General features: G+C 36.6%; 1 protein-coding gene across 4 annotated transcripts in view; it reads right to left on the bottom strand.

Moving 5' to 3' along the window:
* Positions 1-4,412: 4,412 nt before the first annotated feature.
* UBR3 (ubiquitin protein ligase E3 component n-recognin 3) overlaps positions 4,413-14,905 on the bottom strand; it is a 172,091-nt gene continuing 161,598 nt past the window's right edge. For all 4 annotated transcript variants that reach the window (XM_019727399.3, XM_019727402.3, XM_019727403.3 and 1 more), the window contains 4 exons: positions 12,916-13,095; positions 7,841-8,050; positions 7,095-7,234; positions 4,413-6,800 (listed from right to left, as the gene is read on the bottom strand). In XM_019727399.3, the coding sequence (XP_019582958.2) occupies positions 6,683-6,800; positions 7,095-7,234; positions 7,841-8,050; positions 12,916-13,095 (648 nt within the window). In that variant the 3' untranslated portion in view covers positions 4,413-6,682. The remainder of the gene's footprint in view (positions 6,801-7,094; positions 7,235-7,840; positions 8,051-12,915; positions 13,096-14,905) is intronic.

Raw genomic sequence — 14,905 nt, 5'->3', positions numbered from 1 at the left:
TTACCAGGTTTCTCCACTGTAAAGTTATCTTTCCCTCTGTAGTTGATAAATATCTTGGGGCACACTTTGTAAGACTATGGAAATTGTTTCTTCAACTTTTGCCCATTCATTTGCTTTTTAAGTTTTCTTCAGTAAGATAGGCCCCCAAGGATCTCCACCTCCAGTGCCTCACACTCTTATATACACCCCTCCCACGTTGTACCAGGGTTGGTATGTGTGGCAGAAGTGGTCATATGCCACCTCCAAGATTAGGTTATAAAAGACACTGTGGCTTCCATCTTGGGCATGGCTGTGTGTGTTCTGTCTCTCCTTCTCCCTCTCTTGGATCATACATTCTGAGGCAAGTCTGCTGCTGTGTTGTTAGCAAACCGGTTGAGAGGTCCACATAGCAAAAAACTGAAGTTTCTGGCCAATAGCCATATAAGTGAATTTGGAAGCAGATTCCCTGCCCTGGTCAAGCCTCAAATGACTGCTGTCCTGGCTGACACCTTAACTGTAGCCTTGTAAGAGACTGAGCCTGAATAATTTAGCTAAGCTACCCCTGGATTCCTGGTCCACAGAAACTGAAATATAATGAATAATGTTTTATAACATTCATTTTCGGGTAATTTGTTATACAGGAATCGATAATACAGTCCGAATCACTTAATCTGCCATTACTAGAAGCCGTATGTCTATGGATGCTTTTTGCATTACAATGGCAGAGTTGTATAGTTGTGACAGAAACCATCTGGCCCTTTACAGAAAATGTTTGCTGACCCTTGCTGTAAACTGAGGCTACGTAAAAATCATTTTAATATTGCATTCTGATCATTCACTGCACTAATCTTACAATGACTTCCTGTTGCCCTGAGGATAAAGATCAAAACCCATAATATGGCTCAAGAGGCCATGGTCTGATCAGTGTCTCTCATTCCTGCGTTATCTCCTGTCACACACCCCACTCCCCTCTGCTTTCAATGCTTCAACAGTACTGCACTCCTTTCAGGTTGTTGTTGTTTTCAATTTATTGGGGTTACATTGGTTAATAACATTATCTAATTTTCAAGTGTACAATATTATAATTCAACATCTGTGTAGTCTATTGCAAGTTCTCCACCTGAAGTCTAGTTTCCTTCCATTGCCATCTATTTGACCCCCTTTACCCACCTCACACTCCCCCCACCCTCTTTCCCCTCTGGTAACCACCATTCTATTGTCCATGTAAGTTTTTGTTCTGTTAGTTTGTTTACTTTTTATGTTCCACATCAGTGAAATAATACAATTTGTGCTTTTTCCATCTTATTTCACTTAGCATAATTCTCTCAACATCCAGTTTCTTGAGTGTACCCTGCCCATGCCTATTTCAGGGCCTATGTGCTACATCTACCCATTAGAATGCCATCCCCCTATTGCCTCCTTCACTTAGCTCACTTTTACCCTTTCTTCAGGTTTCAGCTTAAACATCACTTCCTCCGTGTAGTCTTCTGTGAACTCCCCAAACTAAATGAGTTCGTTGCTTCCCACAGCCCTCTGCCTAACTGGCTGGTGACGTGCATTTACTTGTCATTACATACTTAGTACTGTGTTTCCCGCTAGACTGTAGGCAGACACTAACCCTTTCTGTCTTGTTCTGGTATCCCCAGCATTTAACTTAGTATCTCACACATAGCAGGCACTTACTAAATATTCCTTGCTCTCCCTTACTCTACTGAATTCTGTCAACTCTCTTCTAATACTGCCCCCTTCTTTGTCTCTACAACTCCCCTAGTAGAGCCAACTATTATGTTGTGTCTATATTCTTTCAATAGATATCAAGCAGGTCTTCTCACTCTGGATTTTTCTCCACAGTGCAGCTGGATTGACTTCTCTAAGATGCAAATCTGATGGCTTCCTATTGCTCTCTAAACAAAGTCTAAAACCTTTTGTAATTTAGATTTCACTTCCTGCAAAAGTACCTGTGTTACAACCAGAATGATTCCCGTCCCTTCACCTACCTGAACCACTGTCCCCACACATCATCTCACACAGGTACACATTATCTCCTCCACAGCACTTGGGGATCATCCTAGACATCGCCACCTCCTGGAAGCCTCCTCATACTCCCCAAGTCTGGTTTAGAGGTCCCTGCTAAATACCCTGTACTCCATTCCTTCCACCCCCACCCCCCCACACACCATTTGTAGCATGAATCACACAAGCTATATGAGAGAAGGGACTATCTGGCTTCTTTTCCATTGTATTTCCAGTATTTAGCACAGTGCCTGGTGCATTGGAGCCTCATAAATACTTCCTGAATAAATGAATTTAAATGTTTCAACACTAAAGCAAATTTTCATTAATTTCCAAAGAAAACTTTGAAAGCTCACATTAAATCTTATCATGACTTCCAATCCTAGACCCCTCAATTTATCCAGCATGGACCCACACTCATTTCAACCAGCACCCCTAAATCTTACTGCCTTTCTACCCATCTCAAGTCTACAAGTCATGAACTAATTTAGCAGTCTAATTTCTATCCTTCAGGTGCTCAACTGCTGATCTCAGGGGCTTCAAAGTCACAGAACCTTTCTAATTGGCTTCATTAAAATGTTATGGCTTCTAACCATATTGGGCTCTCCGTATGATTTCTGTGGTGCTTCTCCTTATCTCTCCTAGCCTATGTCTAAACCTTTACTACTAAGCTCAAGCCCCCAGAGTATACTAGGCCTGCTCTCAACAGATGACCCTGCCCCTCTGTCACAGACATAAGAGGGAATCAGATACAAATCCTTTCTTTGCTCTAAACCAGGGGTGTCCAAACTGCAGCCCACGGGCCAACTGCGGCCTGCAATCCATTTTTAATTGGCCCGCAGCAAATTCCAAAAATATATTTAGTTTAGTAAATAAACCAGGTGAGGCAATACGTACTTCACCTCGAGTGAGTGGCCCGGCTGTTTGTGTATTTTACCGCATATAGCCCTTGGTGAAAAACGTTGAAAAAAGTTTGGACACCCCTGCTCTAAACTTTCTTTCTCTTCTCTTGTCCTTTTTCCTTCCCCTCAAGCTGCAGTATTTATGTGCTCCTGAACCCACTTCTTCTGGCCTGCTCTTGGGATCTGTTGCATCAGTTTTGGTATTGCCACATCTTACATTAATTTAACTCACATACCATGTTTCCCCGAAAATAAGACCTAGCTGGACCATCAGCTCTAATGTATCTTTTGGAGCAAAAGTTAACATAAGACCAGGTCTTATTTTAATATAAGACCAGGTATAATATAATATAATGTAATATAATACTGGGTCTTATATTAATTTTTGCTCCAAAAGACGCATTAGAGCTGATGGTCCGACTAGGTCTTATTTTCGGGGAAACACGGTAACAGCTCTACATAAGGTCTCATTATGCCTTTTCATTGTGTTGCATCAGCTGGAATTACATTCACTCCAGGGCTAGTCGATTACTGTACCCCAGGATGGTACAGCTCTTCCATACTTGATACGCTTCAGTAGAGAAGTGATCGTGTTGTCGCCCTCCTGCCCCTCCAGCTCATCCCAGATGAAGTAAGCAGTGCTTCATATCACCCAGCCAGACCATAAAGTCCAAGACAAGAACTGTGCGCTGTGAATGGGACTGAGGAAGTAACAAGTCTTCTGCTCTCCCACTGACTATCAAGGCATAACCACCGGTAAATGTATCTTGTCTTGGTGATTTGATTCTAGTGGATAAAACCATGTGACATTATTTGGGGTTTGGTAGTTGTTGTTGTTCCTCATGACCTCAAATATAAGCCGGCATCAGGAACTTGAGGGTTAGCAATTATAATTTTGGAGATGGCACAGAGACTCTTGGGCCACATCTCCTGTCCCTGCTGTTACCTCCTAGCCTTCAGCCCTTTTAGTCAGCATCTTTTCTAAGTCACAGAAATCGGTAAATATCAAAATACATAAAGCAGAAAGAAAGGTCTGTGAACACAAATGGATTCCTAATTGATAACTGGCTGCTGAGCTACAGGATGGAGGGGTAAGGGCAACGATTGTCAATTCAAACAAGACCACAGACCATTCAAAAGAAACATGATCATAAAGCGCTGTAGATTTCTCAAGTTTAGCTGGGAGTTTTCAGAAAGCGGCAAGGACCATAGCAGCATCCTTCAGAACTGCACACTCGTTCTCTTCTCCCTGCCCCCCTCCAAAACCACATAGTTAGTAAAACCTTTGCGTTAATTACAAGACAGGGATAGAGGAAATAAGAACTAGCTTTGAAAATAAAAAGGAAAAAGAAAAGCAAACCCTTTATAGTTAACTCCATCTTAAAGCAACTATTAGTTACTTATGTTCTGCTTTCGTCTTTCCAGCTATGCTCACTTACGTATATTATTGTCAATATCTTTGAAAAAAAGAAAAACAATGTAAGCATTAAACATTTTAAGGATCTTTCACAAACCAAATGACAGTAGGTTTTTATTAACATATCTTACAGTGTTGATTATTCCTAGTTTTATAATTTCTGCTTAATTATAAAGATTGATTTAGCTTCTACAGTAATGTACTGTATTTAAATGATCACTCATACAAGATATCACACCAGTACATTTTTTTTGAATAATATACACACATCACTCTAACTTGGACCTGTTATTTTTAAAAGTGGGTTTATAAATGGGACTTATAAAAGTTATAGGGGAAAAATTAAAGTTCTAGTTTAGCAGCATGCATGTATGTATTCAAGTACGATTTTCAACCAAGTGCTTTTTTAAAACTTACTGGTGACTAATTCACCAATATCAAAATAAACACTATCAAACCCAAATTTTAATGTTAAGGCTAATATTTTCACTTCACATCCATATGCACAACCATAAAACATTCCATTTTAAATATGTAGTAATCAAAGTCTGAATACATTATACCATGTATATATAGCATAAGAGTTTCAAACTGTAGAATTATTCAAGTTCATGAATCCTGAAACAGTATTTACTAGAGATGTAAATTAGCATTTTGCTCTTCAACCACACTTACAAATGGTCTGGTATTTATAATGACTGATGCAAAAAATATGACAGGCTGAACTTATGATACATTATTTTAAAAAGTAGCAATGTGTTGGAAAGGACAGCTATTTAGTTAAACAGAAATCATTCTAATCTTTCAGAAAGTTATCTTAACATTTTGGAAATGTATATAAAAATAGCAAGCTATTTCCGCATATTTTATTGTAGAGTTATAGGTAATTTTTTGCCGTTTTCAACACATTTGAATATGTACTGTTCTGCTCTCTCTATTTTAATGCAAGGCCATCATTTAATGTCCATTTGCATATTCTGTAATGTCATGTCATTCAACAATTTTTAGAATGTAGATCTGACTTTATTTTTACATTTTACCATTAGATTTTTTTAGTTCATTTTTCCATGTAAAAATGTAATTTTACATAACAAGCCACGTAAGTCCAAAGTACCAGGAATTGCTTGATAGCATTATGTATGAAATAATCATCAAATTAATTATTTGGAAGAAAAATCTTGGTAGCAATATATAACATGCTTTTCTGTAATCTTCCTTCTCTACTAACAGAGTGGGTTTTAGCTCAATCATTCCCATTCTTACTAATTCAAAAACCCTACAAACATAAATTGCTTTTCACAGCAGCTTCTAAGAATGCAGATGCACGGCTCATTAATGAAGGTCATCACTATTTAGCCTTTTTTTTTTTCTCTTTTAGGAAACCAAGGAGAAATAGCAGTGATTACATTGCACAAATACAATATAGCTGAACCTCTTGAACTGATAGGAAAGTTCCAAAACGATGCTTCCTTTGTGGGGAAGTCTGAGCATTTCTAATCCAACCATTTAAACAAAAACTTGGTTGGTAATAAATGGTGGGCATGAGCAGAATCGAAACCTGCCATGTGTATGCTCTTAAAACTTTTGATTTTATAGTAAAATCTATTTGTTACTATTTCGAGTACTTTATCCAACTGAAATGGCAAATTTTGATTTTTAAGGACTCCCCCCCAACCACAAGCCTCCCAAAATGTACTGTATTATATTAACAGCAGCTATCTACTTATTTTACAACTATTTCAATTATTTACCTGGGGAGAATATTTATGAAATTCCTGAGAATGAATTAAGTTTTCAGCAAAGCCTTAAACTTTTAACAGATTCCTCACAAGAAAAAATTTTAAAGTTCTACTATTAGACCAACTTTTACTATACAATATTTCACATAAATCATGTTTTACATTTTTTTCTAATTACATACAGCAAAAATCTCAAATCAACACAAGAATGGCAGAGGGAAAAGATGCATTATGTTTAGCAGATGCAAATTAAAACACACAGATATAAAGAAGCAGTAAAACTTTAAATAAATCACACCCACTCTAAGTATCAATGAATAGCTGATAAGCATTGCTGGGAGAATCAGTTTCAAATAATTTTGTCAAATTGTGCTTATTAATTATAGATTTTTTAAAAAATGACCACTAAAGAATGATATAATTTGTTACTTGTTATGTTTTCTCCAGATATTTTAAAAAAAAATATTATACCATTAATGTGATTACCAAGCACCTAATTTTGGAAAGGCTTTATAACGTATGTTTTCTTTTCCTCCCTCAGCAAAAGCGTTAATCCTCCAAATTAAGTTAAAGCTTATTGTTGATAAATTCTTAATGACAATGATGATATAATACAATGCTGAGGTGGTGCGTCACAGCCCATTGTAATGTGGACCCCATCTTTTATTGATGTGATCAAAAGTATGAGAAATCCACTGTTGTTCAAGAACTTTGTATCTTTCTTTACAAATGTAGAGAGGTTTGCCTCGCCTAGAATAAAAAGGAGGGAAAAAAGTATTAAAAGTAATAAAATACAATGAAGATTTCACACATGTTTTTTTAACTAGATTCTTCAGGGCAAAAATGTCACATAGTAATATGATTTATTTCATGTTCCCTTAGCATGTTGATGAGGAAAATGTCTCAAAAACTAGAAATAGCTATAAATTAATGACAGAATTTCTTAATATAAAAAATTACTATCATTATGAAGTCAGAAATGGCACATTGTTCTTACTGACAAAACTTCAATAAAATACCCGGATACTTCCATGCACATCTAACCTAAGATCCCGGTCTTCCTCTCCATGAGCGTCCAAATACACAGAACCCCAGAGGCAGAACCGGTGGCCTCGAATGATGATAATCACTGATGCATTGATCAAAAGGAAAATCCCTGTTCCAGCTCCACAGTTCTGAGAATGCTAAAAAATTAAAAATATATCAATTAACTTCATAATCAAATGGACTTTATAAGAATATCAAGAATCCCTTAAGTAAATTTCTTCTAAATAAAACAGAACTATTTTTTAAAATTTTAATAAGATTTCATCTAAGTTAAATTTACAATCTCATTTCTAACACTTTATCAATAATACATTAGGGGGAATTTGAGTAAGGATTATTTGGAGAAGCAATTAAAAGCCAACGTAAACCTAATTCAGAGGCTAGCATCTACGATAGGCTATATGACTGTTGTTTCATAGCACAACATTTTTAAAAGTACATATCATTAAAAAGCAATAGGAGTAGGGAAAGGAAGTAAATTGTACTTAAGAAAGGTTTTACTCAGTCTCAGGTGTTTGTTGTTTTACTTTTTACCCTTCTACTGGATTAAAAAGAACAAACATAACAAAAAACTAGAACAAAAGAACAAAATGCTTATACGTATTGTTTATTTTATTTAAAGAGTAGTTAAACCTAAACAGCTGGCTTGACTGTGTGTGTGTGTGTGTGTGTGTGTGTGTGTGATTTCCATGTGATATGAGATCTGAGTTTTCATAAATTTTGTATTATGTACTAATGCTTACCAATACACATTCACAGTAGCTTTGTTGCTTGCAACAAAGTCCTTTCAGGCATACAAAAGTACCACAAACAAGGCAAACGGCAGGATCTTTAGGAACCTTGGTGCAGACACTGCAGGTTTTTCTGTGGTAGTACTGAAAAATGGTGTTATAATTCTCAGGCAACTGGAGTAGGTGTGGTAATTTCCATCTTGACTCTTGAATAAGCAAGGCCTAAAACATTACCCAAAAACATTCATTAGTCCTATATGTGCAAGTCACTAAGACAAAACTCGTCTTTTTTAAAAGGATTTTTTAAGAAAGAATGGAAAACTGTCTCCAAAGATGTGGCTTATTTGCTTAATGCAAAATTTTAAACAGTTACACATTTTTAAAAACCAAGTTTTTACCTTTCTCAGATAAACAATTCATTGGCTTTTTCTTTAGGGAAGGTCACAGTTTTAACTCATTTCTATTTCAGTATTTTATAAACTGGAGTCTCCTCCTGAGATGTAAAATCTTCTTATACCTCAACCTAAGATCTTTTGTATCCACAAGTGCTAGGGCTACAACTCTTCATAAATTTTATGCTTACGTATAAAAAAAAAAATTCCAAATTAGTTCAATTTCCCTGTAGGATATATTTTATTGATTATTTTCAGGTATATAAAAATATTGGTAACAGCATGAATCATTTTTTCTAGGTGCTACTCCATTAACAGTTAAAGTAAAAAAAATGTATTATGAATCTATTATCTTCAGGAACTGTATAGACGGCAGGCAATTCATCTCACATTATCTACAACCATAATCTCACATTATCTACAACCATAATCTCACATTATCTACAACCATAATCTCACATTATCTACAACCATAATCCACTAATCGATGCACTAACTAAATAGCTAGCTTGGTGTTCATCAATAAATGGATAAAGTGGCCGTGGAGGCAAGGATAAGGACAACATGTGGTCTTACAACGTGCTATTTGCCAGTACTCAGTGCCCAACCCTGGACTCCAAAGATTGAATATTTTGTAATGGGTTGATTATATTGGAACCCTTCCATCCGTGGAAGGAATGGCAATTTGTCCTCACTGAACTTGATACCTATCTAGACTAGGTTGTAAAATTGCCCCGTAGCCCACACCCCATGGCCTCTAATCAGGAATTTTGTTCACAAAGAGAACTGTAAAGCAGCAGGTGGATGTCTATTGAATTAACTAATCTTAACATACACTCAATCATCTGAAGTAAACACTGGTCTTTTAAATGATAAACTACTTTGCTGATGAATTTTTATATGGCACCAGCTGGAAAACACCTACAGAATGAGGTATATGCTCCTACAGAATGAAGTACACGGTCTAAACAAGCAAGTGGCATATACAGGTGATCATTTTCTCATAGTTGGAATACACAGGTTCGGGAACTAGGGGTGAAAAGTGGTTGTGACATCTCTCATGATTACACCTAAGAATTCAGTCTTTAATTTCTGTTTCCCTGGTATTTTGGATTCTTCTGTGGTTTTAGTACCATTCTAAGGAAGCTATGTAGTATTCTCCACCACGAGATAAATACCGAGATTCCCTGAAAATAAGACCAGGTCTTATATTAAGTTTTGCTCCAAAAGACGCATTAGGGCTTATGTCCAGGGAATGTCATCCTGAAAAATCATGCTAGGGCTTATTTTCCAATTAGGTCTTATTTTGGGGGAAACAGTAGTAGTTCTGTGGAATTAGAAACTAAACTTGTCATGTAACCGTTCTAGGTTCTCCACCTCACTAGGAAAAGAAAGGGGATGGCTCACAACACTGTCTGGGGGGACTGACCCTGGCTATCAAGAGTAATAGAAATATTGCTATACAATTGGTAGCAGTGTGTTTGGAACTTAGAGACCACCCCACCCACCTCCACCTGCAGCCATGTCCCAAGCTTGAACAGTAAAAATGTAACACACACTATTACAGCCTTATATAAGCAAGACAGGATCAGTCACCAGAAGCTCAGACTTTGCAGAATGAAGTTTGGGTTACATGCTTGGTCAAACAAATCCAACCAGTTGAGGTGCTAGTTAATGAGAGTGACAGAAGAAAGTTATATATTTGACTATATATTACCTATAGCTTTATGCCTACCTTAGTTATAAATTTTCTTGCTTGCTCTGGTATACGTTTTTGCAACATTTTTCATTCTCTTTTCCTTTTTCTTACTATTGAACTCAGGGTGAGTAGGTACTAATTAAAATTGTCTAGACCACTGGGGTATTAGTACAGCAAATCATAGAAGGAATGGACATCTCCCTGAGCCTCTGGATTCAGAGAGACTCAGTGATATAACTGTTGGACGTAACTGCAGACTGTGTATCTGGGAAAGGGATGGATGTATCCGTGGTTGTAAGAGGGATGGTTTCATCATTTTGAACAGAGGAAGAAGTGAAACTGTGTGAATGAGAAGACAGATGTCTATGTGCCAGGCGAGTAAGATGTGAAGGTAGCAGGCCACCAGTGTTTTTTCTTTTCCATTTGTCTAGCATCCTTATCTGTCTTCTTATATTAATAGCATTACAAGTTCTTTTGAAAAATAACCTCTTTTCCTGCTCCATACAGGTCTGATGAAGTTGCCCCATCACAAGATCCTGCCCCATCACAGTGATGTATACATGATGAAAATTAGGCCCGATTCTCTCTCCCAGGGACCTGAATTTTCAGTGCACACATGGAGGGAAGGAAAGTGGGTGAGGCAGAGTCATCCAGTGGTAGCACTTCAGAGAAAACAGACCAGAGGTTTGTAACCAAAGAATCTTAGCTGATACAAAACTTGTGAAGTACTAATTAAGACTCTTTCAAGTTCACTGCTGTAGGACTATTTGGCTCCATTCACTGTTTATCTTGCTAAGTCTCTACACTCAAACTTAAAATCCCTAGTAAAGAAAATCTGGTTGCCTTAGGATCTGAGTCAGGGTTAGAGATAGAACAGAAGGAGTAGGGATGCAGGTCAGGTGGTGATGCATCAAACAACTGGTAAAAATGCTGTGTATGTAGAAATACATAAATAAATGTCTACTGTTCTGACTCTAAAACAAATAATTATCACTCAATCTTACAAAAAGATGAAATATTTTTAAAAGATAAATTCATATTTTCCATCAATATCCAAACCAATAAACATTCATCTAAAATGTAGGCTTGCTCTTATACTATCAAATAAGTTAATTTTTATCTATCATTTAACCCATGTCACATATGAAGACAAAAAAATTTAAGTATGCTCATCACTTTTTCTCCTATCCTGGTTCCACAGTTATACACATCTTACTCCAAATCATTCCTCAGAGGTTTTTGGACATCAAAATATAATTTCAGATTTTAGCTATAATTTGTGAATACAAAAATTACTAGACAGGAAAAAGATTTTATATACATAATACGCAAGGTTCAATTAACTTCTTGAATTTCCCTTTCCTGTAATAAAAAAGGTATCAGATGAAGTATTATCTCTTTAAGGATTTCAACAAAAAGAAGAAATGAACAAAAGCAGAAACATTTATTATTTATGCTTACCTTGCCTTTACTATTCATTTCAATGTTTTAAAAATTAAGTCTAGCCTGATTCCTCCATCAGAAATACCAAGTTTTATTGTCCCTTTGATGTTAAAATTAAAATTCTCATTTTCCCTGAAACTTGGCTCCCCTTTCATCAAGTCTGTTTCTGCCAATGACATCATCCTACCACCTAACTGTTCCACAAATATTTGTTAGGTGACTAATCTATATCAGTCACTTTATAGAACTAGGGATTCAAGGATAAATAAAAAATAATCTTTATTTGTGGAGCCACAATTCAGATACAATAAACAAAGTGATAAATATGGAGACTGTAAGAGACAGTGGCAACAGAACTGTGTACAGCACAACAGAGGGAGGGGGTTAGGACTGTAAAGGAAGATGGACTATCAGACAACGCTTTAGAGAAGAGGTAACATTTACCTTTGCAAAGCTTGATGAGTGATTAATTCAATAGGAGAAGGGTAGGAAGGTTGCTTTAGATAAAAGTACCAGCAATATACGCAAAAGCACAGATGTTTGAAAATATATTGCACACTTAAGAAATATTCTTTTGTGGTTTGAGCAAGATGGTGGGCAGGGGAGAGGTACAGAATGAGTTAGAAAGGCAAGAAAGATGGTGAAAATCCTTGAATACCATGCAAGGAGTCCCTGTCTTCCTCCATAGGCAATGGGCATCATCAATGGTGTTGAAACAGGAGCAGGTTCCTATCAGAACTATGTGTACTGGTTACTATTCTCCTAATGATCTGAGTTCAAGATCTTAAAGTCATGTATATCTAGTCACCAAGTCCTATATGTTTTTCTCCAATGTCTCTTGCACTGGTTACCTTCTCATTTCTACTATAAACAAACATCCAGATTTTCTTCACCACATAAACAATAATCTCTGGCTTCCTTCTCTCCTTACTTCAATTTACCTACCAAAAAGCCACCAGACTGCCTCCATAAAACACTACTTTCTTCATATTATCCATTTTTCAAAAACTGTAGTTCTAGCTATAGAAGAAAGTCTGAGGACCAAACCATGGCATTCAGAGCTACCCACTGCTGTTGCCACCCTAACTTTTCCAATTCACTCATCGCCAACACAAAACCTTTTACCAGCCAAGCTAGCAGCACTGGCTCAGCAAATTTTAAAGTTAAAGACGTGACCTTTTAGATCCGCTAATCCAAATCTTTGATTTTTATTTAACAGTTCTCTTTCTAATAAATAAACTTACAAATTCTTTGTCTCTCTTAAAATTCCTTTGTCTCTTCCAACTCTAATGCTATGATTATTTTAGGTATTCAATAAAAAACCTGACAATCTAAAACAAACTAAAAGTGACACACTAAGACCTTAGTTTTGTTAACTGAAATATTTCTGCTTTTACACTCATAAACGAGTAATATATAAGTAAACCACTTTTTAAATATAATTAGTTTAATAAATGCTGCCAAGAACAAATGATCTAAAATTTTAAATTCTTCATTATCTTACCTATTAATATATCACCACTATGGTAAGTGAATATATTCTTTTCACATACCTTTCCTTGTTCTGCATGTCTTTCAGTAAATGAATTTATCTCAGAACACCACTGAGATATAATATCAAATGCTGGAACTGGCCAATCCAGACAGGAGGCACTGATGAATGGATGTTCTGTTTGGTAAAATGTTGGCAGAAGTCCCAGGCAGCTGGAGAGAACCGAAAATTCTTCTTCTTCCTTTTAGACATGAAACAGAAAATTCTCAAGACATTGTATCAAGAACATTTCCCATTATAGATATTTTATGTATCATCCTCATTAATTGCTTTTGAATAGTAAGAAAACTTAAACTGAGTCAACTAAAGAAAAGGGAGTAGGAGGAGCAAAAAAGACAGACAAAGCTTCCAAGCTGTAAATAGTAGCCCCATGATATTTCTCTTTGAAATGTAACTCATACGTGCCATAGCAGCTGCTTCTTTTACACATTTGTTTTTAAAATTGTGTTGCCACATATCCGATGAATAAAGTCTACAGAACCTAGCTACTCTATGAAAGCAAATGTTAATTTGGGACCAAGGGAAAGCGACTTTTGGTTATAAAGACATAGGCTGTCAGTAAGGATTAAGACGAACAATAGTAGAAGCATGGAATTCACAAGAGGCAGTGCTAAATAATTTGCTTGGATCCTGAATGAGTGTGAAATAAAGTCAGTATTAAAAGGTGGGTGTTTGGAAAAAAAAAAAAAACCTAGAGATCTAAGTGCCAGGCAATCTGAAGCTCTATTCAGTAACAATAGAACCAGGGAATCAGTCATCCAAGGACGCTCATCCTGAACGGTGATTTTTAAGGTGCTTTTTCAGTCTTACAAACACCAAAATATATTTCCCAATCCGTTTTTATTTAACTGAAAAACCATGTAGGAGAGTAGTGTGTCTTCTTCCCCGTCCACTGGATCAATTCCTATCATCCTTCAACCTCCAGCTCCCCAGGGAAGCCTCCCTGACCCCACTTATGGGACCTTAGACTACCCAGCTCCGTTCAGATAAAATGAATCCTTCCACACCTTGTAAACATTTCTGTTCTTGGATATTTTCTATTAGTTACTTTAAACGTAAATAAGCCTTTTCTATAAGACAGTGGGAGTGTCCCTGGAAGTAGGAGCTCTGTCCTCCCAGGGCTTGACACATAGTAGAAATTCAACAAACATCTGTTTGCAAAACTCAACTAATTATGTAGAAAGTACAAAATTCTGAAATACGCTAAAAAAGATGAAAAACAAATTGATATGCAGGCTGAAAAAGATGTTAATTTTGAAAATCTCTAGAAATGAGGCCACAAGTTCCCCATTTATATAGCTATGTAAAGAAAGCATTAAAAAATATGTTTTTCTGGTATAATTTACAGAACCATAAAATACACCAACCTTAAGTGTAGTTTCATGAATTCTGGTGTAGTCACGCAACCACTGCTACAATGAAATTTCAGAATAATTCTATTCCACCCAAAAATTCCTTTGTGCCCCTATGCAATCAATTTCAGCCCCTTATCCAAGCCCTTCTCCAAGCAACTGCTGGTGTGCTTTCTGCCATTATAGTTTTGAATTTTTTTTTTAATTTCATATAAATGGAACCAGACAGCATGTAGTCTTTTATTCCTGGCCTCTTTCCTTGGCATAATGTTTTGGGTTCATTCACGTTACAGGGTGTATCGTAGCCCATACCTTGTTATTACTGAACAGCATTACTAGCATCACTATATGGCAATACCACGTTTTGTTCATGCATCCACTTGTTGACGGACTTCTGGGTTGTTTCTGGTTTTTGACTACTCCAAATTAGGCTTTAATGAACACTCATTTGTAAGCCTTTATGTGGACATAAGCTTTCATTGCTTTCAGTAGATACCTAGGAGTGGGATTATTGTGTTGTGCAGTAAGTGTATGCTTAATTTTTTAAAGAAACTGCCAAACTTTTTCCAAATTTGACTAAAGCATAAAGCATTCCCACCATCAATGAATGAGAGTCCGATACTCCAACTCCTCACCAAC

Source organism: Rhinolophus sinicus, chromosome 17, assembly GCF_057876585.1.
Source record: "Rhinolophus sinicus isolate RSI-liver-muscle chromosome 17, RSI-T2T, whole genome shotgun sequence".
Taxonomy (NCBI): Eukaryota; Metazoa; Chordata; class Mammalia; order Chiroptera; family Rhinolophidae; genus Rhinolophus; species Rhinolophus sinicus.
The sequence above is the reverse complement of the archived record's forward strand: the minus strand, read 5'-3'. Positions and strand labels throughout refer to the sequence as shown.